This window comes from Carcharhinus amblyrhynchos, chromosome 11, assembly GCF_965287045.1.
Source record: "Carcharhinus amblyrhynchos chromosome 11, sCarAmb.v2.hapA, whole genome shotgun sequence".
Classification (NCBI taxonomy): Eukaryota; Metazoa; Chordata; class Chondrichthyes; order Carcharhiniformes; family Carcharhinidae; genus Carcharhinus; species Carcharhinus amblyrhynchos.
Window position 1 is genome coordinate 5,783,431 of NC_137334.1, and position 23,394 is coordinate 5,806,824.

At 47.1% G+C, this 23,394-nt stretch overlaps 1 protein-coding gene across 1 annotated transcript in view; it reads right to left on the reverse strand.

Annotated features, from left to right (window-relative positions):
* trpm2 (transient receptor potential cation channel, subfamily M, member 2) overlaps nt 1–23,394 on the reverse strand; it is a 98,480-nt gene that overhangs the window by 62,675 nt on the left and 12,411 nt on the right. Inside the window, exons 4-12 of the mRNA XM_080198488.1 lie at nt 22,259–22,439; nt 20,221–20,387; nt 17,800–17,980; nt 15,129–15,190; nt 13,728–13,928; nt 11,437–11,539; nt 10,723–10,844; nt 7,938–8,294; nt 2,195–2,344 (exon numbers count right to left, since the gene is read on the reverse strand). Coding sequence (XP_080054614.1) covers nt 2,195–2,344; nt 7,938–8,294; nt 10,723–10,844; nt 11,437–11,539; nt 13,728–13,928; nt 15,129–15,190; nt 17,800–17,980; nt 20,221–20,387; nt 22,259–22,439 — 1,524 coding nt within the window. The remainder of the gene's footprint in view (nt 1–2,194; nt 2,345–7,937; nt 8,295–10,722; nt 10,845–11,436; nt 11,540–13,727; nt 13,929–15,128; nt 15,191–17,799; nt 17,981–20,220; nt 20,388–22,258; nt 22,440–23,394) is intronic.

The following is a 23,394-nucleotide window of genomic DNA, read 5'->3' on the forward strand; positions in this document are numbered from 1 at the left end:
GAGGGTCAGAAAGGTGAGAGAGACAGTCGGCCCAATATACAGTGGCCAAGAATCCAAGAGAGAATAAGGTATAATTGCCAATTCCTACAGAAACGAACAGACCAGCTTAATACCTAACAGCAAGCCAGCCAACCACAGAGTCTTACAGTCAAGCTAGTACACGAACCTTTGTGAAGAAGTTTAAATATCTTCACCGAACCAAACAAAGACGCTTCCCAGACTGGTATCACCCACCTGGTGTTGTGTGGTAACTATCAGCTGGATTTGACTTACTGACTTGTTTAAGGTGAATGTCGTTTGGGGAATGGGAAAGTCTTACAGGTATCGGGAATATAGTTTGGAACAAGGAGCAATTTCTAGATAAAACTGTGTGTATGTGTGTTACTCCAGTGTTTACGTGTCCAATTGAATTATTACCCTGTTTGTGAATTTAGGTATTTGTATTTTCTTTAATTTAATGAATAGTCTTTAGTAATTGTTACGCTCCAACTGGGCAGTTTATTCTCACAATGATTTGTGTGACTCCTTACACTATTTCCCAGCAAAACTGCACCATCGTAGAATCCCTACAGTACAGAAGAGGCCATTAGCCCATTGAGTGTGCACTGACTCTCTGACAGAGTATCTCACTACTCCATTTCCCCCATACCCGTAACCCCACATAGCTAACCGACACATCTTGGGACTCTAAGGGTTAATTTAGCTGGGCCAATCCACCTAATCTGTACCTAATCTTTGGAGTGTGGGAGAAAACCCACACAGACACAAGGAGAACGTGCAAACTCCATGTGGACAGTTACCCAAGGCTGGAATTGAACCCAGGTCCCTGGCGCTGTGAGGCTGCAGTGCTAACCACTGTGCCACCACCAGTGTCTCATACTGTGACACCTTCGCAAATAACATCAGCGTGATTCGTGACAGGAGTGAGGGGTGAGGGTAGAGGTGTGGGAGATGGGTGGAAGTTGGTTGATGCCCTGTTAACCACAGTGGGGGAAATCCTTAATTAAGGAAAAATACAGACATATTAGAAGCACTGTTTTCAAAGGTGGCGTCCAGTGTTGGAACGGATGCAGCAGAGGTGGAGAAACTAGGAGAATGGGATGGAGTTCTTACAGGAAGCGGGGTACGAGAGGCTATAGCTGTGGGAGCTGGTGGGTTTGTGATGAATATTGGTAATCAGTGGGCGGCGCGGTAGCACAGTGGTTAGCACTGCCTCTTCACAGGGACCTGGGTTCGATTCCCGGCTCGGGTCACTGTCTGTGTGGAGTTTGCACATTCTCCCCGTGTCTGCGTGGGTTTCCTCCGGGTACTCCGGTTTCCTCCCACAGTCCAAAGATATGCAGACTAGATTGATTGGTCATGCTAAAGTTGCCCCTTAGTGTCCTGAGGTGCGAAGGTTAGAGGGATTAGTGGGTAAAATACGTAGGGATATGGGGGTCGGGCCTGGGTGGGATTGGGCTTGGTGGGCTGTTCCTGCACTGTAGGGTTCTATGATTGTCCAACACCGGAAATGGGCACAGAGAGGCCAAGGAAAGGATGGGAAGTTTAAGGCAAATTACTGCGGATGCTGGAACCTGGAACAAAAATAGCAAATGTTGGAAAATCTCAGCAGGTCTGACAGCATCTGTGTAGAGAGAATAGAGCCGACGTTTCCAGTCTGGGCGACCCTTCATCAGAGCTGATGGGAGGCGTTGGAGTCGGATCTCGTGAAGGAGAGAGGAGTGGAAACTGAAAGCAAAATTGACACATTTTCCAGGTCCAAACTTCCAGATCCATTGAACATGCTCTAGCTCTGCACAAGAAAGGACAGTCCCTGGAGCCGCTGTAGGGATCAATCTCTCACATCAGACAACAGCACTCTAAATGTGCAGAACGCGGAGCATTCAAGCGCGGTATTACATTGTAGTGCCTTATACCTCTACTCTCCCATACCCCCTCACCTTGCAACCCCACTCCTCCGCACACCAGCAACCCATTCGCATCGCCTCACCTTCTATCAAATGAATCAAAGTGTCACATTCTCTTAAGTGTTAATATCTATTAGTAGTTAGTATTATTAATATTATTATTAATATCTATTAGAAGTGTTGGTATCTATAGGAGAGGGAAATGGGGATAAAAGGGGAGAGTTGGAGGATTGAAAGACCAGTAGTGGATGTGAGGGGAACCTGAATGTTGTTGACCTGGTTCATACCTGCACCCAGAAAATGGATGCCAGATCCTTGCGCTTCTGTAGAATTGCCCAGATAAAGAGGTCCCGCTCTGGATCCACAACCTCCTCCTCACAGATCTCGCTATCCTGGGAGTAAGTGTGATGCATCTCCTGAGGAGATGATGGCAGCACCTATGGATGGCAAAATTCGAGTCTCACAGTGAGTTCAGAGATCAGCTTCAACTTCAGAAAGGACACCAATCAGGGCGGAACATTAAACATAATCACAAAGTGGGGAAGGAGTAGACCGTCCGATCTCTCAGTGCTGCTCCAACCACCAATATGATCATAAACTCAAAATACTGCGGATGCCGGATAATCTCCACAGGTGTGACAGTATCTGTGGGAGGGAATAGAGCCAACGGTTCGAGTCTAAATGACCATTCATCGGAGCTCAATGTGATTGTGGCTAATTATCTGTCTGAACTTCACCCTCCTGCCCACTCACCATATTCCAGTCCCTCAAACACACACACACACACACACACACACACACACACACACATCCACAACACTCTGTGCTAGAGAAATCCCAGGGATAAATCCCCTGGTCTGGATGCCTTGTATCCCAGGTTGCTAAAGAAAAGTGGGAATGGACATATTGCAAGAGCTTGTCAATCTTCCAATGATGTGGGGAGATAACAGTTGATTTACATCAGTCATGGCTCAGAGTCTCAAAGCAGGGAGGTTCATAGAAATCCTACAGAAAGAGGCCATTTGGCCCATTGAGTCTGCACTGACCACAATCCCATCCAGGCCCAACCCCCATATCCCTACATATTTACCCACTAACCTACACATCTCAAGACACTAAAGGCAATTTTTAGTATGGCCAATCAACCTAACCTGCATATCTTTGGACTGTGGGAGGAAACTGGAGCATCCGGTGGAAACCCACACAGACACGAGGAGAATGTGCAAACTCCACACAGACAGTGTCCCAAGCCGGGAATCGAACCCAGGTCCCTGGAGTTATGAAGCAGCAGTGCTAACCACTGCGCTACCGTGCCGCCTACGTTATGTTTGAGCTGTGCACTTAGTTCTGGTTCACTAACGTCCTTTAGGGAGGGAAATCTGCTGTCCTTACCTGGTCTGGTCTACATGTGACTCCAGAACCACAGCGATGTGGTTGATTCTCAAGTGCATTCCAAACAAGGGCAACTAGGGATGGGGCAATAAATTGTGGCCAGTCAGCAACCCCCATGTCCCACAAATTAATTTTAAAAAATGACCAAGAATTCAGAATCTACAAGGGTGTTGCAAATGGAGACATTGAATGATTTCAAAAGGGGATTTTGATGGGCACTTGAGGGAAATAAATTTATAGGGTTAGAAGTATAGAGGGGGGGTAGTGGAACTAACTGAATGGCTCTACAGTGAGCTAGTACGGATCAATGGGCTGAATGGTGCTGTAATGATTGTTGTTGAGTTGAAATCCTGCTCCCCTTGTTTACAGACCTGCCTCTGTTTCTCTGAATCAATCCATTTCCCTGTTTCACCTTCAGAACTAAGGGCCCCCCAGTGTTTTTTTGGCTTGTTACCGTTCACAGCTGAGATCAGTTTGCCGTGGGGAGGGTGTGAGGAGAGGCTCTGTCCCGTGAGGAGTTAGGGTGGAGACTTTGATCTTGATAACACTGCGTGAGGCTCAGACACAGGGTCTTTGGAACTACACTCAGGATTTGCGGATTGTACGATCCCTGAAGGAGCTAATAGCCAAGGGGAAGCAGGGAGAGAGACTGTCAGATTACCGTGATTTGGTTGAAGAATAATGAACGAAACTGTACTATGGTTACAGCTCGGCTGAGGTGAACAGTTACCACGGTGACCTGGACAATGAATGTGAGGCTGAGACAATGAGTAAGGGGTGAAGGAAGAGGTGGATGCTGAGTTGGGATTGTGAGTTGAGACTGAGCCACAGGGTGAATACAGGCCGACACACCCCCTATTGTTTGGAGAATTTCAGTCATGCCACTTTCACACCTGTACTTCCTGCTGGCATTGCCGAGGTTGAATTACATTTGGCCACACGGTGCGGTGCTCAGATACAAGCTAACCTGAACATAGCAGCAAGTGTCAAAGCTCCTGTGTACCAACGGTGTGAACAGGAAGCTTTTTAATGGAGATTTTAGGTTGCATTAATATAGAACCTAGAACAGTACAGCACAGTACAGGCCCTTCGGCCCTCAATGTTGTGCTGAGCTATGTCCAAACCCAAGATCAAGCTATCCCACTCCCTATCATTCGGGAGTGCTCCATGTGCCTATCCAATAACCGCATGAAAGTTCCTAAAGTGTCCGACTCCACTATCACAGCAGGCAGTCCATTCCACACCCCAACCACTCTCTGAGTAAAGAACCTACCTCGCACATCCCTCCTGTAATTGCTGATACGTGCTTCACACTGCCTTTCCAATAGTGGATTAAAACAGGGCAGAATTGGATTGTGAGGCCACACGCACTCCATTCATGCCCTAACCTCAGTTTCTCCCCCGCTGGGTTGGCCATTGGCATTCCCTCCTCATCATTACACCATTAGGGTGGCCACAGTGGTTGGCACTGCTGCCTCACAGCGCCAGGGACCCGGGTTCGATTCCCGGCTTGGGTCACTGTCTGCGCGGACTCTGCACATTCTCCCTGTGTCTGCGTTGGGTTTCCACCGGTTTCCTCCCACAGTCTGAAAGACGTGCTGGTTAGGGTACATCGGCCGTGCTAAATTCTCCCTCAGTGTACCCGAGCAGGCACTGGAGTGTGGCGACTAGGGGATTTTAACGTTGCAGTGTTAATGTAAACCCACTTGTGACACTAATAAATAAAACTTAAAAACTTTAAAACGTGCAAATACATCGTTCCTCCACTGACTCTGGTGGTAGCTGGGGGTGGGGGGCAGGGGGATTGGGGGGGGGCAGGGGGATTGGGGGGGTTGCAGGGGGATGGGGGTGGAGCAGGGGGATGGGGTGGGGGCAGGGGGATGGGGGGGGTTGCAGGGGGATTGGGGGGGCAGGGGGATTGGGGGGGCAGGGGGATTGGGGGGGAGCAGGGGGATGGGGGTGGGGGCAGGGGGATGGGGGTGGGGGCAGGGGGATGGGGTGGGGGCAGGGGGATGGGGTGGGGGCAGGGGGATGGGGGGGTTGCAGGGGGATTGGGGGGGCAGGGGGATTGGGGGGGGTTGCAGGGGGATGGGGGGGCAGGGGGATGGGGGGGCAGGGGGATTGGGGGGGGGGGGCAGGGGGGAGGTGGGGCTAGCCCTGAAACAGCATATACAAAATGAGGGCTTGTTATGACTTATCAGCCTTCACACGTGCCCAATATGTTCATCTTTGTAAAACCCCATTCGGGGTAAAACAAAAACGCCACCTTTCCTCTTCATCCCGATTACACCCTGGACGTTTTAGAACAAAGAAAATTCCAGCACAGGAACAGGCCCTTTGGCCCTCCAAGCCTGCACTGACCATGCTGTCCCCCTACCCTCCCAAGGACCATATCCCTCTATTCCCATCTCATTCATGTACTTGTCAAGACACCCCTTAAAAGTCACTACCGTATCTGCTACATCCCCCGGCAACAGGTTCCAGGCACCCACTACTCTCTGTGTAAAAAAATCTGCCTTGTACATCTCCTTTAAACCTTGGCCCTCGCACCTTAAACCTGTGCTCCCTAGTAATTAACTCTTCCACTTCTGACTATCCACTCTGTCCGTGCATCTCCTAATCTTCTAGGCTTCTATCAGGTCGCCCCTCAACCTACGTCACTCCAGTGAGAACAAAGCAAGTTTCTCCAATCTCTCCTCATCCCTCATGCCCTCCATACCAGGCAGCATCCTGGTAAATCTGTTCTGTACCCTCTCCAAAGCCTCCACATCCTTCTGTGTGGCGAACAGATTTGAACACTATATTCCAAGTGAAGCTGCAGCATGATTTGCCAATTTTTAAACTCACTACCCCAGCCGATCTCACATGTGGTTAGCACCGCTACCTCACAGCGCCAGGGACCCAGGTTCGATTCCAAGCGCCGGTCACTGTCCGGGTGGAGTTTGCACATTCTCCCCATGTCTGCGCGGGTTTCCTCCAGGTGCCCCGGTTTCCTCCCACAACCAAAAGGCGGGCTGGTTAGGGTGGATTGGCTGTGCTAAAATTGCCCCTTAGTGTCAGGGAGACAAACTGGGTAAATGCATGAGGTTATGGGGGTAGGGCCTGGGTGGAATTGTGGTTGGTGCAGATTCGATGGGCCGAATGGTCTCCTTCTATGATTCTATGATTGTAGAATCTAGGATTCTATGATTGTATAAGGAGAAGACATTGGGGCCTAGTAACACAGAGGCCCAGGCTAATTTTCTGAGGGCTTGAGTTCAAGTCAAACCGAGACGGTTTGTCAAATTGAAATCCAATGAATAACTCTGGAATATAAAGTCAGTCGATGGGTCAGTCACCATCTGGTTCACCTGCGTATCTTTAAGGAAGTCAATCTTGACTCCAGAGACACAGCAATGTCTCGAAACTGCCCTCTGCAGTGGCCCAGCAAGTCACTCAGTTCAGGAAACTCAGGATCAGCATCAAATTCGGGCCTTGCTGGCAACATCCGGAGGGGGTGACACAGTGTCTGGCACAGTTGTCGCAAAGCGCCAGGGACTCAATTCCAGCCTGGAGCTACTGTCTGGCTGGAGTTTGCACTTTCTCCTCATGTCTGCATGCGTCTCCTGTTTCCTCCGAGTGCTCCGTTTTCCTCCGACACGCCAAAGATGTTGGGGGGGGGAGTCTTTCCCGTGCCACCCACTGTGGGAATCGGAGCAGCCAGGGGCAGACCATGCAAAGGTCCGTTAACCTTGGACAGGATTTTCCAGTCTTGGGGCAAGCACAGCTGGAAAATCCCACCCTACACGTCACACCCCATTCTTCAACCACCCACCTTACCTATTCTCATGTTGACTCTCCAACTTTACATTCTACACCCTCATATCTTCCCCTGTGTAAAAATTCTTCTGCTCCTCTTAAATCGTATTTAACCGTGTTTGTAAGGTCGCTCTGATGCTGCCTCTGGTTGAAAGTGACTCCATTTGTTGTATCTTTGCTTGTCCATCTGCGCAGAATCTTATGTGACCTTGAATTTACAACCCCTGTTCCTCAACAGGACTGGCTACAATATTGTCTTCTGGGTTCAAAGGCAAACCAGAAGGGGGTCAGATAAAAAACTTCTCTAATTGCTGGGTGGGATGGCCTGACGTGAAATTGTTTTGAGTCAGTACCAATCCAATCAGTCACGCTGGCCTGGGGCTGTCTGATGTTTGAGGGAGCTATAGTGTGTATCTAAGCCGTGCTGTACCTGTCCTGGGATCATTGATAAGAGGGTGCAGAGAGAGCTTTGCAAAGAATAATCCCTACAGCGCAGAATCAGACCTGTAGAACCTGCAGTGCCAATAATCCCACTCAGTCCCTATCCCCATAACCCCATATATTGACCCTACTAATCCCCCTGACGCAAAGGGGTAATTTAGCACGGCCAATCAACCTCACCCGCACATCTTTCGGACTGGGGGAGGAAACCGGAGCACCTGGAGAAAACCCACACAGACATGGGGAGAATGTGCAAACTCCACGCAGCCAGTGACCCGAGGCTAGAATCGAACCCCTGGCGCACTGAGGCAGCAGCCAAGCCACCTGATAATTGATGAGAGTATACACAGAGAGATTTACCCTGTTCCTAACCATAATTACACTGGGGCTCACACTTACATTTATCTTGATGGGTGAGACGCTGAACTTTTTCCTCTCCTGTGAGTCCTTTAGTTGTCTGTACAGAGGCTCAGTGAATTCACCCAGCAGCTCCTGCAGGACTATGGACACGTGGTGAAGGCGGACCTTCCCCTTGCCATCCACCTTATCACCCATGTGAGGTTGCTTCTCGCCTTCCAGCACTTTCTGCAGCTTCTTGTAGAGGAGGGTATAGGGCGGGATGTTGTTGTAGAGTTGGACCAGCGTCTCAGGCACCAGGAATTCGGAAAGGTTCACCCCATTCTCCAGGAAGAGCTCGACAAATCCTGGCTTATCACCGACGAGAGCAGCAAACATGGCTTCATGCAGATGGGAGGGCTGAAACACAGAGAGAGAGGGGAGTGAGGCACTGGGTCGGGTGAATGTACACACTCCTTCCATCTATAACCATCTCTGACAACACAATTTACCTTCAACTCAGTAACCAGGCAAATAATGCACGTGTCCCCTGAATACATCGAATCCGAGAATCCTACAGTGCAGAAGGAGGACATTCGGCCCATCAAGTCTGCACCAATCACAATCCCATCCAGGCCCTATCCCCATAACCCCATATATTAACCCTACTGATCTCCTGACGCTAGGGTCTATTTAGCATGGCCAATCAACCTAACCCGCACATCTTTGACTGTGGGAGGAATCCAGAGCACCCAGAGGAAACCTACACAGACACGGGGAGAATGTGCAAACTCCACACAGGCAGTGACCTGAGGCCGGAATTGAATCCAGGTCCCGGGTGCTGTGAGGCAGCCGTGCTAACCGCTGCCCTAAATCTTGCTCTGTAACTGTTATTACCCTGTGTGTATGATGGTTTCTCAGGGAGGACCCTGAGCTAAATCAATGCCAACATTGATGGCTGAACTGCAGAGTCGAGCGAAAGGAGGGAGATCAAACGTAACAGTGGTAGAGGATTCGACAGATAGGGAAACAGGCAGGTGTTTCTGTAGCCTCGGAGGTGACCCTTCTCCATGGTATGTTGACACTCTGGTGCTAGGGTCACTAACAGTGGGGAGGTTGAACAGCAACTTTTACAGATCGACTATAGAAAGCATTCCCTCTGGCTGTATCACAGCTTGGTATAGCTCCTGCTCTGCCCAAGACCACAAGGAATTACAAAGAGTGAAGAACAAAGCCCAGTCCATCACTCAAACCTGCTTCCCATCCATTGACTCTGTCTACACTTTCCGCTGCCTTGGAAAAGCAGATAGCATAGTCAAGGACCCCTGGATATTCTCTCTTCCATCAGGGAAAAGATACAAAAGTCTGAGATTATGTACATCTAAATAATGTTATGAGGTTCTTCGCCTCCACCACCCTTTCAAACAGTGAGTTCCAGACTCCTCACATCCCCCCTAACCTCCTGCCCATTACCTTAAATCTATACCACATGGTCGTTAACCCTTTCACAAGGGGAAACATTTCTTCCTGTCTCCTCTATCCATGCCCCTCATTATTTTATACATCCTAATCATTCCCCACTCAATTTCCTCTGCTCCAAGGAAAACAATCCCAGTCTATCCAATCTCTCTTCATAAGTAAAACTCTCCAGCTCAGGTAATATCCTGATAAATCTCATCCACACCCTTTCCAGTGTAATCACATCCTTCCTGTAATGTGGATTCCAGAATACTCACAATACTCTAGCTGTGGCCTAACCAACATTGTACATTGTTCCAGCGGAGCTTCCCTGCTCTTAAACTCTATGTCTTGGCAAATAAAGGCAAGTGTAACATATGCCTTCTTAACCACTTTATCCACCTATCCTGCTCCACTAAGGGATAGATGTACTTGTACACTAAGGTCCTTCTGTTGCTCTGTGCCTCCCAGGGTCCTGACATTTCATCATGTGTTCCCTGTCCAAACAGCACCTCACACTTATCCCAATTGAATTTTATTTGCCACGGATCAGCCTATCTGACCAGATCTCCTGTAATCTCAAGCTCCTCACTATTTGCCACCCTGTCAATTTTCATATCATCTGTGACCTTACTGATCAACCCTGCAATATTTAAATCTAAATCATTTATATAAACCACAAACAGCAAGGGCCCTAACAATGATCCCCGTGGGACCCCACTGGACACTGTTCTAGTCTGAAAAACACCCTTTGACCATCACCTTCTGCTACCTGCCACTCGGCCAATTCTGGATCCAATTTGCCAAATTTCCTTGGATCCCGTGGGCTCTTTCCTTCACTATCAGTCTCCCATCAGGACCTCACCTTGCTGAAATCCAAGTACACCATGTCAAATGCATTGCCCTCATCTACACACCTGGTCACCTCTGAAAAATTCAATCAAGTTCGACATGACCTCCCCTTAATAAAACCGTGCTGACCGTTCCTGATTAATCCCTGACCCTCTCCAAACGCAGAGTCATTCTGAATATAGCAATGCCAATCTCACTGCAGGTAAACTGGGACTTGGGGTCCCTTTATGGTCTGGATGTCAGTGTCTCAAAACCCAAGGAAAAGCTTATTTTTTAATTCTGCAAATTTGTGTTGCTGAGGAACTGAGGGAAAAACAACATCTTGTATTTGCATAAAGACACACTGCACTCCCCGAGAATTATCGAATAAGGCTTGACACCCCCGTTCCAATCAGGAGAAGCCAAGAGGAAATGATTATTTTCCAATCCTTAATAAGCAACTTTAGTTTTGCAACTTGGGAGAAAAAGACGGAGGAAATTGAAGAAATCTCACGCATAACAAATAACAAACGTTGCTCACAAACATGCCAAGACTCACCTTCCACTGTTTGTCATCGGTAAAGATGTTGCTTTTTGCAATGTCCACCCTGTTCCACGCCACGGCCAGCTTCAGTTGATGGTCCAATTTCTCTTGCCCTTGGTGCCCACGGGAACTAGAAGCTAGCCCACGATAGAAGAGGAAAACATCTCTTTTAAATGTTTGTGACTGAGACGCTGCAGATCAACCAGATTTACAGAAAGAACAGAGAAGCAGTGTTCTATGTAAATGGGGAGAAATTACAGAACTCTGTGATGCAGAGGGATCTGGGTGTCCTGGCACAGGAATCACAAAAGGTTACTATGCAGGTGCAGGAAGTGATTTGGAAGGCAAATGGAACGTTGGATTTGATTGCAAAGGGAATTAAATATAAAAATAAGGACTTTTCGCTGCACCTGTACAGCCCTTAAGTTTAAAGTTTTTTTTGAAAGTGTGCTTACATTAACACTGAAATGAAGTTAGTGTGAGAATCTCCTAGTCGCCACACTGGGCCGCCTGTTTGAGGACACTGAGGGAAAATATTGGATCTATTCAAATCCTTGGATCTTACGAGTGCTCCCTTTTCTGAACAGCCTGCTACGTAGGACCCGGTTAAAAACCTTACTAAAATCCATGTCGTCTCATTCTGCCGAGTGTCTGAAACAGGGCCTGAAGGTTAATCTGCGTTAATACACTGGACTACCCAACCCACAAACATTCCTAAATGACACCTACCCTTCAGTAAGGCCTGCAAGATAGCGACATCCAGCTCATCGTTCCTTGACTTCTCTGCCCGAAAGACGGTCAGCAGATCCCGCATCCTGACTATGTCCTGAATCTGAGGTAAAAAGAAGGAAGCCGCAGTCACTCATTTAATAAAAGCTTATATCATTAGATCAGTGTACAGACATGAACAGCTTGCTGGGACTGAGACACACAGTATCACAGAATCCATACAATGCAGAAGGAGGCCATTCAGCCCATCAAGTCTGCACTGTCTCTCTGAAGGAGCATTCTACCCAGTCACACTGCCTTATCCCTGTAATCTTACACATCCGCCCTTTTCAGTTATCAATCCAATCCCCTTTCAAATACCTCGATCGAGCGTGCCTTCACTCACAAAGACCCTATTCCCTCTGGGAATAAAAACGTTCCTTGTATGGCTTTTACTCTTTTTGTCACACAATACAGATTAGCATCAAAGTTAAAAGTGATTAAATAAATAAGTAGTGTCCTTTAATATGGATCCTGTTTTTTAAAAACATGTCTGCGTACTGTCCATCTGAATGTTTTAGTTCTAGAGCACATTAAGGTTAACGCGTCAGAGATATTAGATGTTTTAGCATAAAGGAGCATAAATCCCCAAGACCAGAGAGATGTATCCCGGGCTGCTGTGGGAGGCCAGAGAGGAGATTGCAGGCATCCTGCCAGAGATATTTAAATCTTCGCTGGCCACAGGTGGAGTATAGTGAGAAGTCTCTCAACACCAGGTTAAAGACCAACAGGTTTATTTGGTAGCAAAAGCTTTCAGAGTCTTGCTCCTTCTTCAGGGAAGTGGGAGTTCTGTTCACAAACAGGGCAAACATAGACACAAGCTCAATTTGCAAGATAATGGTTGGAATGCGAGTCTTTACAGGGAATCAAATCTTTACAGGTACAGACAGTGTGAGTGGAGAGAGGGTTAAGCACAGGTTAAAGAGATGTGTATTGTCTCCAGACAGGACAGTTAGTGAGATTTTGCAAACCCAGGCAAGTCATGGGGGTTATAGATAGTGTGACATGAACCCAAGATCCCGGTTGAGGCCGTCCTCATGTGTGCGGAACTTGCTATCAGTTTTTGCTTGTCGATTCTGCGTTGTTGTGTGTCTTTCCCTATATGTTTACCATGTTTGTGAAACTTATCTCCACTCACCTAATGAAGAAGCAGTGCTCCGTAAGCTTGTGATTCTAAATAAACCTGTTGGACTTTAACCTGGTGTTGTGAGACTTGTTACCATGCAATTCAGGATTTTATAGACTTCAAGTTGCCTCTCAATCTTCTAAACTCCAGTGGAAACAAGCGCAGACTTTCCTTATTAGACAACTCGCTCTTTCCAGAAACCAATTGAATAAATTTCCTCTGAACTGTCTCCAACACAGTTAAGCTTCTCCTCAATAAGGACACCAAAACTGCACACAGCATTTGAGATGTGATCTCACAATGCCCTGTATAACTGAAGTTTAACATCCTTACTTTTATACTCAATGCCTCTCGTACTAAAGGATAACATTCCATTAGCCACATGCTCTACCTGCATACAAACGTTTTGTAACTCATGCCCCAGAACATGGGCAGCATGATGGCACAGCGATTAGCACTGCTGCCTCACAGTGCCAGGGACCCAGGTTCAATTCCTGGCTTGGGTCACTGTCTGAGCAGATTTTGCACATTCTCCCCGTGTCTGCTTGGGTTTCCTCCGGGTGCTCTGGTTCCCTCCCGTGCTCGGAAGATATACAGGTTAGCTTGAGTGATCACGCTAAGTTGCCCCTCATTATCGAGGGGGGATTAGCAGGGTAAATACATGGGGTTAAGGGGATAAGCCCAGGTTGGGATTGTGCTTGGTGGCTTGAATAGCTTCTTTCTGCGCTGTGGGGATTCTATGATTTCTCTATGGACAACCAGATCCCTCTGCACCTTGGAATTCTGCAGCCATTCTCCTTATACTCCATTTTTAAAACCTGCCCTGCAAAGTGAATAATTGGGAGGGCACAGTGGTTAGTACTGCTGCCTCACAGCGCAGGGATCCGAGTTCGATTCCCAGCTTGGATCAGTGTCTGTGTGGAATCTGCACATTCTCCCTGTGTCTGCATGGGTTTCCTCCGGGTGCTCTGGTTTCCTCCCACAGTCTGAAAGACATGCTGGCTAGATGCATTGACCTGAACAGCTGCCAGAGTGAATTTCACAGTAACTTCATTGCAGTGTTAAGGTCAGCCTTACTTGTGACTAATAAACAAACTTTACTTTACTTTAGGAATCCGTGTCGTACCTTTTTGGTCCACGATATGATCTCCTGCTCTGAGAACATGCTGTAACTTTCAGCAAAGAACAAGCGCAGTTGTTTCTGGATGAAGGAGATGGTGATCTGAGCGACGCGTAAGTCGGCTGCGCTGGCCAAGACATCAGCGACTCGACCTGAGCCTTCCACAATTACACAGGGTGTCCCATTGCCCATCGCACTGTGTATTGTCTGAAAGAGAGGAAACAGTGACACCCGGGGGAATCAGAGAACGAGCAGGCAGTCATTAGACACACTTAATTAACTCCCTTAATTAGTGCGCAGAATCGGATCTTGGGAAAGGACAAACTGAATGAAAAAGATACCAAAAGGAAGCTGAGGGACAACTCCTTTCACACAGAGGGTGATACATGCATGGAATGAGCTGCCAGAGGGGGTGGTAGAGGTGGGGGGGGGACAGTTACAACATTTAATAGAATTTGGACAGGTACACGGATGGGAGAGAGGGATTTGAGGCAAATGGGACTTGTTCAGTTGAGGAAACATGGTTGGCGTGGATGAAATGGACGAGTTTCCGTGCTGTGTATCTCCAAAACACTGTGACTGAACAGTAAAAAAAATTCATATGTAATAAAGGAGGCTTACCTTCCTGAGCCTGGCTGTTCCCCCTGTCAGGGACAGCCTGAAGGGACAGCCTGTTCCGAAAGCTTGGGGCATTTGCTACAAATAAACTTGTTGGGTTTTAAGCTTGCGTTGTGGGATTTCTTTCCGTTTCACCTTTGTTCTGCCATTTACACACTTAATGGCCATGATCAGCGCCATTCTTAGCCACAATCACTGCCACTTACTTTTCCTTTGCCTTTTTGTCGAAGATATCTTTGTCAGTTCCCCGCCACCCCCCCACACCACCCACACCACCCACACGCACTGTAATGACTTGAATCAGGAAATTGCGGTGGGCTTGTTAGAAGATGAACTCCCTGATTAAAGGCCGACCAGGGAGTCTCTTGCTTTGTATTTAACCAGGCGTGTCAGTTCCTCTGGCACTCCCAGTGTTGACTGTTTACTGTACACTGTTGTCTGACTTGCAAATGAAGGGATTTTCGTGAAGGGACTTCTACCTCTGAGGACTTATTACACCCTTCCTAACAGTACAAATCTCATCCTACTTTCTGTTGTCCTCAGCTCTGACGGAGAGCCATCCAGACTTGAAACGTTGACTCTATTCTCTCTCTCTCTCTCTCTGGAGATGCTGTCAGACCTGCTGAGATTTTCCAGCATTTTCTGTTTAGGTTTCAGATTCCAGCACCGGCAGTCATTTGCTTTGTGGATGCTTGTAGTGACCATACCCCCCAAGGTGATTCCATTAGCTTTGGAAGAGATTTGGAGTTGGGAAAGGGTTGATAATAAATGCAAGAGTTTGGTGCTTACGTTCAGAGTTCCAGGGCCTCCTTCAAGGACGACACATACAATTGGGATGTCGATTCCACCATCTATAAAACAAGCATTGGTCAGATAGAATCAGAGAATCTACAGTGCAGAAGGAGGCCATTTGGCCCATCGATCCCACCCAGGCCCTATCCCCGTAACCCCATGCATTTTACCCTAGCTAGTCCCTTGACGCTAAGGGGCAATTTAGCAGGGCCAATCCACCTAGCCAGCACATACAAGGAACATTTCAGTACTAGCTGTAAATCAGGAGACATAAGCGAGAGAGGAACCTTGGTGAAAGTACAGTCACTGGGGATGCTGTACTGAGCAAACTGATGGAGCTGCGGCTGACAAATCTCTGGACTGATGGACCTCAACCTAGAGTCATAAAAGAGGTGGCCAATGAGGTGCTTTGGTGTTAATTTTCCAAAATTTGCTAGGTTCCATCAGATTAGAAAATAGCAAAAGTGATTCGTCTACTCAAGAAGTGGGGGGAAGCAGAAACAGGAAACTAGAAGCCAGTTAACTTGACACCTGTTATGGAGAAGGTATTAGAATTGATCATTAGGTTATAGCTAGGCACTTAGACAAGGTTACGGTAATCGGGAAGAGTCGGTGTGATTTTATAAAAGGGAAATCACATTCAGCCAATTCACCAGAGTTATCTGAAGGGATAAGATATGCAGTGGATAGAGGGAGCCTGGGAGTACGCTGTACTTGAATTTCCAGAAAGAATTTGATAAGGTTCCAGGTTATTGCAAAAATAAACTCTCATGATATGAAGGTAATGCAGATTAAATTGGATTGGAGATTGGCTGGCTGGCAGAAAACTGAGAGTATGCATAAATGGGTATTTTTCTGATGTGAGTGAAGCTCCACAAGAATATGCGCTGGGCCCTCAACTTTACATCAATAGCTTGGAGCGATGGCATGGCTGCTAAATTTACTGACACAAAAATAGGTAGGAAAGGGTGTTGTGAAGAAGACATATGGAGTTTGTAGATGGATAGAGATGGGTTGAGTGAGTGGGCAAAAATCTGACAGATGGAGTTGAGTGTGGGAAAATGTGAAATTGCTCACTTTGGCAGGAAGGATGAAAAAGCAGAATATTACTTGAATGAAGAACAACTGCAAGGTGCAGAGGGATCTGGGTGTTCTTGTACACGAATCGCAAAATGTTACACAGGTAAAGCAGGTAATTAAATATGGCTAATGGAATGCTATCCTTTACTACGAGGTGAACTGAGCATAAAAGTAAGGATGTTACGCTTCAGTTATACACGGCATTGGTGACAAATACACTGTGCAGTTTTGGTCTTTGTATTTAAGGAGAGACATGAGGGAGGCAGTTCAGAGGGGATTTATTCGATTGATACCTGGATTGAGTGGGCTTTCTTAACAGGAAACATTGGACAACATGGGCTCATTTCTGCTTAAGTTCAGAAGAGTGAGACAAGACTCGATTGAAGTCGGATTCTGAATGGTCTCAACAATGGACTGAATACTTAAAGAATGTTTCCTCTTGTGGGTGAGTGGAGGGTGCGGTTTTAACATGAGGAAGGATAGAGAGGAGGAGAATTCTTTCTCTCAGAGGATTGGGCGACTTCTGTCTCAGAAGGCGGTGGAAACCGGGTCACTGAATATTTTTAGGACAAAGGTAGATAGATTCTTGTCAGGTAAGGAAATTAAACTTTATCGGGGGGTCGATGGGAATGTGGAACTCCTCACAAACAGATCAGCCAAGATCTTATAGAATGGTGGAGCGGGCGTGGGGCCGAACGGCCTACCTCTGCCCCTATTTTGTGCTTTCTTAGCTTTTCACCAGTAGAGTAAAGCTTTAGGATTTATGATAAAATGCATCATGTCTCTCCCATGATTTCTCAGCATACACGTTTGGTGAATAAGGCTCTCTTCCCAAAGTAGTGTTCCTAAATCTGTAATTTTACTTTTAACCATTATTCCACCTTTCTAGATTGGCAAAACAAACAGTCCAACACATACGTCAGCCAGCTCTCAGTCCAACTTCATCTAAAATCATCGCTGGGGATCACTTCAGAAATCCCAGGGCAGGGCTTGTACAGATAACAGAGCACTGAATTCTTGCTCTGTGTCTTTACCAAGATGGTGCCAGAGCGCCAATGACCAAAGTCCCTCCCCCAAACCTGGTATATTTGCTGGGGTGCGTGGGGAGTGGAGTGGAACGTTTTTGGGGGCTGGACGTAGTTTATCCGTGGTCCACAGCAGCACACGTGTAAAAGTGTGTTGTCCTCAACAGATCCAATCTTCCAGAGCGGCATTTACAAAACGTGATTTGTGGGTTTTAGACATTTGAGGAAAAAGTTTAAAAATGCTGGAATTATTTGGATGTAAAAATACCCCGTTTGGTGAGGTAAATTACCCATTTTGGAGACACCAGGTGCCCTTTGGAATTGTTGAGAGGAGATACGAATGTGCATAACAAGTGGAGAAACTCTGTGGAACTGTCAAGCTGTTAAATCCCCAGGCCCTTTAAATTTTAGGATACAGAATAAAGTCACACTTATTGGACAATTCCAGTGCAGGTACAGCCTGGGTCAGATTCTGGGTCACGTTCCAAAGTTGAAGGGTCAGATATGCTCTAATACCTGTTTGTTCTAGCTCTCCGCTCCCTCACAGGGAGACACACTCCTACCTTCAGTCCCCATTCTCTGCTTTGAGATGTACTTTTCCAGTTGGGTCCTCAAGGTGATCTCCACGCCGTATTTTCCGTGAGTCCCATCGTCCACAAGGATAAAGTGGGTGTGGTTGTGGTCCAGGCACGATAGTCTGCCCTGATTGGCCTCGTCCATGTAATAATCCACAGGATATTTCCCCTGGTCCAGGAAAGTGAAGCTTGGTTAGTTACAGGCGGTAATTCATGGTGTAATATTACAGCACAGTTGCCTTCAATTGTAACAGATTGCTGAGGGTATAGTCTTGCTGCTGCTCACTGTAAGATGGTGGACAGGCCCAGAGTGCAGAACAGTTGAGGTTTCAGATTGTCCAGCCCTCCGGACATATATCTAACCTCACCCCCTGGCTCAGATCCAACACCAGCTCCTTTTTGGGGCCATCTTTGAGTGTCATTAATCCTCTTATGGGGTGTTAGTCTCTCTCTCGAGTCAGCATTTGTTGCTCATCCCTAATTGCTCTTGAGGAGGTGGTGTTGTGATGATACTGTACCTTGAAGAAGTGTATTTGAATCATGTCCGTACACAGGATCTGTTGTAGCAGTTCTATGCACTCAGAGCGATTCTGTCTGTAACCGACATCCTGTATTGTTACAGCACAGTATAATTGTTCTAATTGTTGGAATATTGGTTTCAATCTGAACTAATGCTGTTCTGCTGTTTCTTGGTATTCCCCTGGGTTTTTGCAGAGTAGGGTTTGATTGGGATGATTGACAGATATGGCCCTGTAATGGGTGAAGCTACACAGAATATTCAAGCTTAGATTCTGCTTTTAAATCGAGTGAGAGGAGTGACTCTCTTTTCACCTCTTTGAAGTTGGAAACTAGAATCCGTAGGAGATAAATCCCATTCTCCGACATTCTGCTGTGTGAGTGTGTTTCTTTCTCTGAGCATTGATGTTTTGGAAGCTGCAGAGAGAGAGAGAGGGTATCCCTTTCTGTCTCTGCTGTCCAGAGACTGGGAGCTGCTGGAGACAAGGTTTACTTCTCTGAAGTTTTGCTGTTCTGAGGATATACCCTTCTCTGGAAACTGTTGTCTGGAGCTCTGTCCAGACATGTTAAATGGCTGGAAATCTAATGCCAGGTGAGCATTCTTGTTTTTGTGCCAACTAATTCTGAAGAAGAGTTTATGCCTATGGGGGACATTGCTAAACTGGAACAACAGAGATAGCTAGATGTTAAGAATTATACTTTGTCATGTTTAAGTATTTTCATTGGTAAAAGTTATGCTAATTCTTTTTGTAGCATTCTAACTCAGCTATTAAATGAAGTTTGTTTTGATAAAAGCTTCCAAGTGGATCAATTGAATTAAACTTGGAGCAAATCACCTTACGCTCACCATAATGCAAAAATAAAATGTAAAGCCAGGGTCAGCTGCGTAATATATCTTGGAGTTTCTGATCTGATCCTCAACAATGTTGATCTGACAGCTCACTGCCACGGTGGGTTAGCACTGCTGCCTTACAGTACTAGGGACCCAGGTTCGATTCCCGGTTTGGGTCACTGTCTGGGTGAGTTTGCACGTTCTCCCCGTGTCTGGGTGAGTTTCCTCCGGGTGTGTTGCTTTCCTCCTGCAGCCCAAAGATTTGCGAGTTAGGTGGATTGGCCGTGATAAATTGTCCATTCATGTCCGGGGGGTTTAGCAGGGTCAATATATTGAGTTACAGGGACAGGGCCTGGGTGAGGTTGTTGTTGGTGCCATCTCGATGGGCCAAATGGCCTCCTTCTGCACTGTAGGAATTCTATGGTTCAATGAGTCATAGATCATAGAACTCTACAGTGCAAAAAGAGGCCCTTCGGCCCATCGAGTCTGCACCGAACACAATCCCACCCAGGCCCTACCTCCATATTATACCCACTAATCCCTCTAACCTATGCATCCCTGGACACCAAGGGGCAATTTCTTAGTATGGCCAATCAACCTCACCAGCACATCTTTGGACTGTGGGAGGAAACCAGAGCAACCCCACAGAGACATGAGGAGAACGTGCAAACTCCACACAGACAGTGACCCAAGCCGAGAATCGAACCCAGGACCCTGGAGCTGTGAAGCAGCAGTGTTACCATGCCACCCAAATTTATGCCAGAGTCTATGCCAGATTGGACGATTGCAGTCCAATCAGTGTCTGTATAATTGAACAGCTTGCTAGGCTATTTCATAGGGCACTTAAAATTCTATAGACCAAATCCAGTAAGGAGAGTAGATTGCTTTCCCTGAGAAGACATTAGTGAGCCAGATAGTTTATGATAATTTCATGAGACTAACTTTCAATTCATTAAATATAAATTCTATCTGCTGCCATTTTAACCCATATTCCTAGCCCGGTTTACGAGCAATATTCCACATCAGACATAAAATTGGTCATTCCCCCTTGTACAACTCACCTCTCCCCCCACCAGGCTCTCTCGGTTATGCACGATACCCCAGCTGGCAATCCCAATTGCAACGATTTCCCTTTCCTTGGATCTGCTGGTCATTTTGCAATGTCGCACTGCCTCGCCAACGTGCTTCATCACCCCAGCAAAGGAACCTCCTGTGATAATCCACGCACCTGGGAGGAAAACAGGAGGTTAAATCTCACAGGTTGCACAGTTCCAACATGAAACACTCACATCAACTCACAGGCTCAGAACCCATGCATCTGTTGAGAACAGCGTCCTACGGTCAAAACACTGCGGCTCCATGGTCAAAACACACGATTCCTTTTCTATTCGCTCATGATATGTGCCTCCCTGTCTAGGCCAACATTTACTGCCCATCCTTAATTGCCCTTGAGAAGGTGGCGGTGAGCTGCCTTGTTGAGACGATGCAGTCCGTGTGCTGTAGGTACACCCATCATGCTGTTGGGGTGGGATTGCCAAGATTTTAAGTCCATTTACTAGCATCACAAGTAAGCTTACATTAACACTGCAATGAAGTTACTATGAAAATCCCCCAGTCGCCACATTCCGGTGCCTGTTCAGGTACACTGAGGATGAATTTAGCTTGGCCCATGCACCTAACCAGCAAGTCTTTCAGACTGTGGGAGGAAACTGGAGCATCCAGGGAAAACCCACGAAAACACAGGGAGAATGTGCAGACTCCACACAGGCACTAACCCAAGCCTGGAATCAGACTTGGGTCCCTGGTGCTGTGAGGCAGCAGTGCTAACCACTCTGCCCCCATGCTGTCTCTCAAAATGAGAATGCTATTTTCTTGATACTGCCAAACAAAGCACAAAACCTGCAGCCATAATGGACTCTCCGACAATACACATATCCCAGGGTCTGCTAAAGATTTCTCATTAAGGTGGCTTCAAGTTCTTTGGTGCAACATTACAGGTGCACCTTAGAAAGCATCCTTTCCGGATGTATCACAGCTTGGTGTGGGCTCCTGCTCTGCCCAAGACCACAAGAAACTACAAAGGGTCATGAATGAAGCCCAGTCCATCACGCTAACCAGCCTCCCATCCATTGGCTCTGTATACACTTCCCGCTGCCTTGGAAAAATAGTCAGCAAAATTAAGGACACCACCCACTCTGGATACACCCTATTCAACCTTCTTCCATCAGGATAAAGATACAAAACTCTGAGATCACTTCCCAATCGAGTCAAAAACAGCTTCTTCCCTGCTGCCATCAGACTTCTGAAGTTGATCTTTCTCTACACTATGACTGTAACACTATTTTCTACACTGTCTCATTTCCTTCTCTATGAACGGTATGTTTTGTCTGTACAATGCGCAAGAAATAATACTTTTCACTGTGTGACAATAGACGTGACAATAATGAATCAAATCATTTGTGCTGATTTTCCCTTCCCAGAGTGCACAGGTATAGTGTTTGCCGTTGACCATTCCGAAGATTCGGACGTGGTGAATGATGACAGTTGATGCTGTAAGTCCAAATACTGAACTTACTCTCGATATTACTGGAGAAATAACTGCTGGATGCAGGGTCGATTTGGGAGCTAATGGTGAATTTATACATGGAAGCTGAGAGCAGGGTTGAGGCATTAAATGAATACTTTCCATCTACATTTACCAAGGAACTAAATGATACCCAGGACATGGTCACAGATGAGGAAAAGATAAAGAGGAAGAGTTGAATAAACAGTCAGTACTGAACGAGGTACCGGGATCGGGTGAGATATTAAAGGAAGTGAGAATGGAAATAGGAGGGATATTGGCCATAATCTTTCAATCTTCTCTGGACTCAGATGAGGTGCCATGATGAGGAGATGTTGGCGTTGGACTGGGGTAAACACAGTAAGAAGTCTCACAACACCAGGTTAGAGTCCAACAGGTTTATTTGATAGTAAACCCACAAGTTTTCAGAAACAGTATTCCTTTGTCAGGTGTGTGGAAGGTCACCTGGATAACGGCAATAACGGCAAATTCTCAGTAACTCAATGGAACTTTTCACCCTGCGTGTGCTGCCATACCTGTTGACTGAGCCACTTTGATTAAGCCTCTGCGGAACATAAACCTCAGGCTTGGTTTCAGATGGAAGTTCTTTGCCCCTCCAGTTACAGAAATAAGAAGATGTGGAGACTTTAACCCCCAATACTTGGTCATGAGTTGGTACAATGTCATTGGAGCAGTGTCATTGGAGACTCGGACATACTAGAAATAACAACAGAGAATGAAAGTCATTAGTTATACGGGTCGGCAACTCTGATTGCTCATGTTACAAAGGAGGAGAGTAGCTAAATTAAACATTGTATCCTTGGAAGCATAGAGAGGAGTTCAGGAAGTGTGTCCTCACGGTCAGGGTCACCGTAAAGCATTCTGGGAAGGGTGTCCTCACGGTCAGGGTCACCATGAAGCATTCTGGGAACAGTGTCCTCGCGGTCAGGGTCACTATGAAGCATTCTGGGAAGGGTGTCCTCATGGTCAGGGTCACCGTGAAGCATTCTGGGAAGAGTGTCCTCGCGGTCAGGGTCACCGTGAAGCATTCTGGGAAGGGTGTCCTCACGGTCAGGGTCACCGTGAAGCATTCTGGGAAGAGTGTCCTCGCGGTCAAGGTCACCGTGAAGCATTCTGGGAAGAGTGTCCTCATGGTCAGGGTCACCGTGAAGCATTCTGGGAAGAGTGTCCTCGTGGTCAGGGTCACCGTGAAGCATTCTGGGAAGGGCGTCCTCACGGTCAGGGTCACCGTGAAGCATTCTGGGAAGGGTGTCCTCACGGTCAGGGTCACCGTGAAGCATTCTGGGAAGAGTGTCCTCGTGGTCAGGGTCACCGTGAAGCATTCTGGGAAGGGTGTCCTCACGGTCAGGGTCACCGTGAAGCATTCTGGGAAGTGTCCTCGCGGTCAGGGTCACCGTGAAGCATTCTGGGAAGAGTGTCCTCACGGTCAGGGTCACCGTGAAGCATTCTGGGAAGGGTGTCCTCACGGTCAGGGTCACCGTGAAGCATTCTGGGAAGGGTGTCCTCGTGGTCAGGGTCACCGTGAAGCATTCTGGGAAGGGTGTCCTCGCGGTCAGGGTCACCGTGAAGCATTCTGGGAAGGGTGTCCTCGTGGTCAGGGTCAGAACTGCACTTAATTTCCATTCTGTATACTTAAACCCGGAAACCGCCT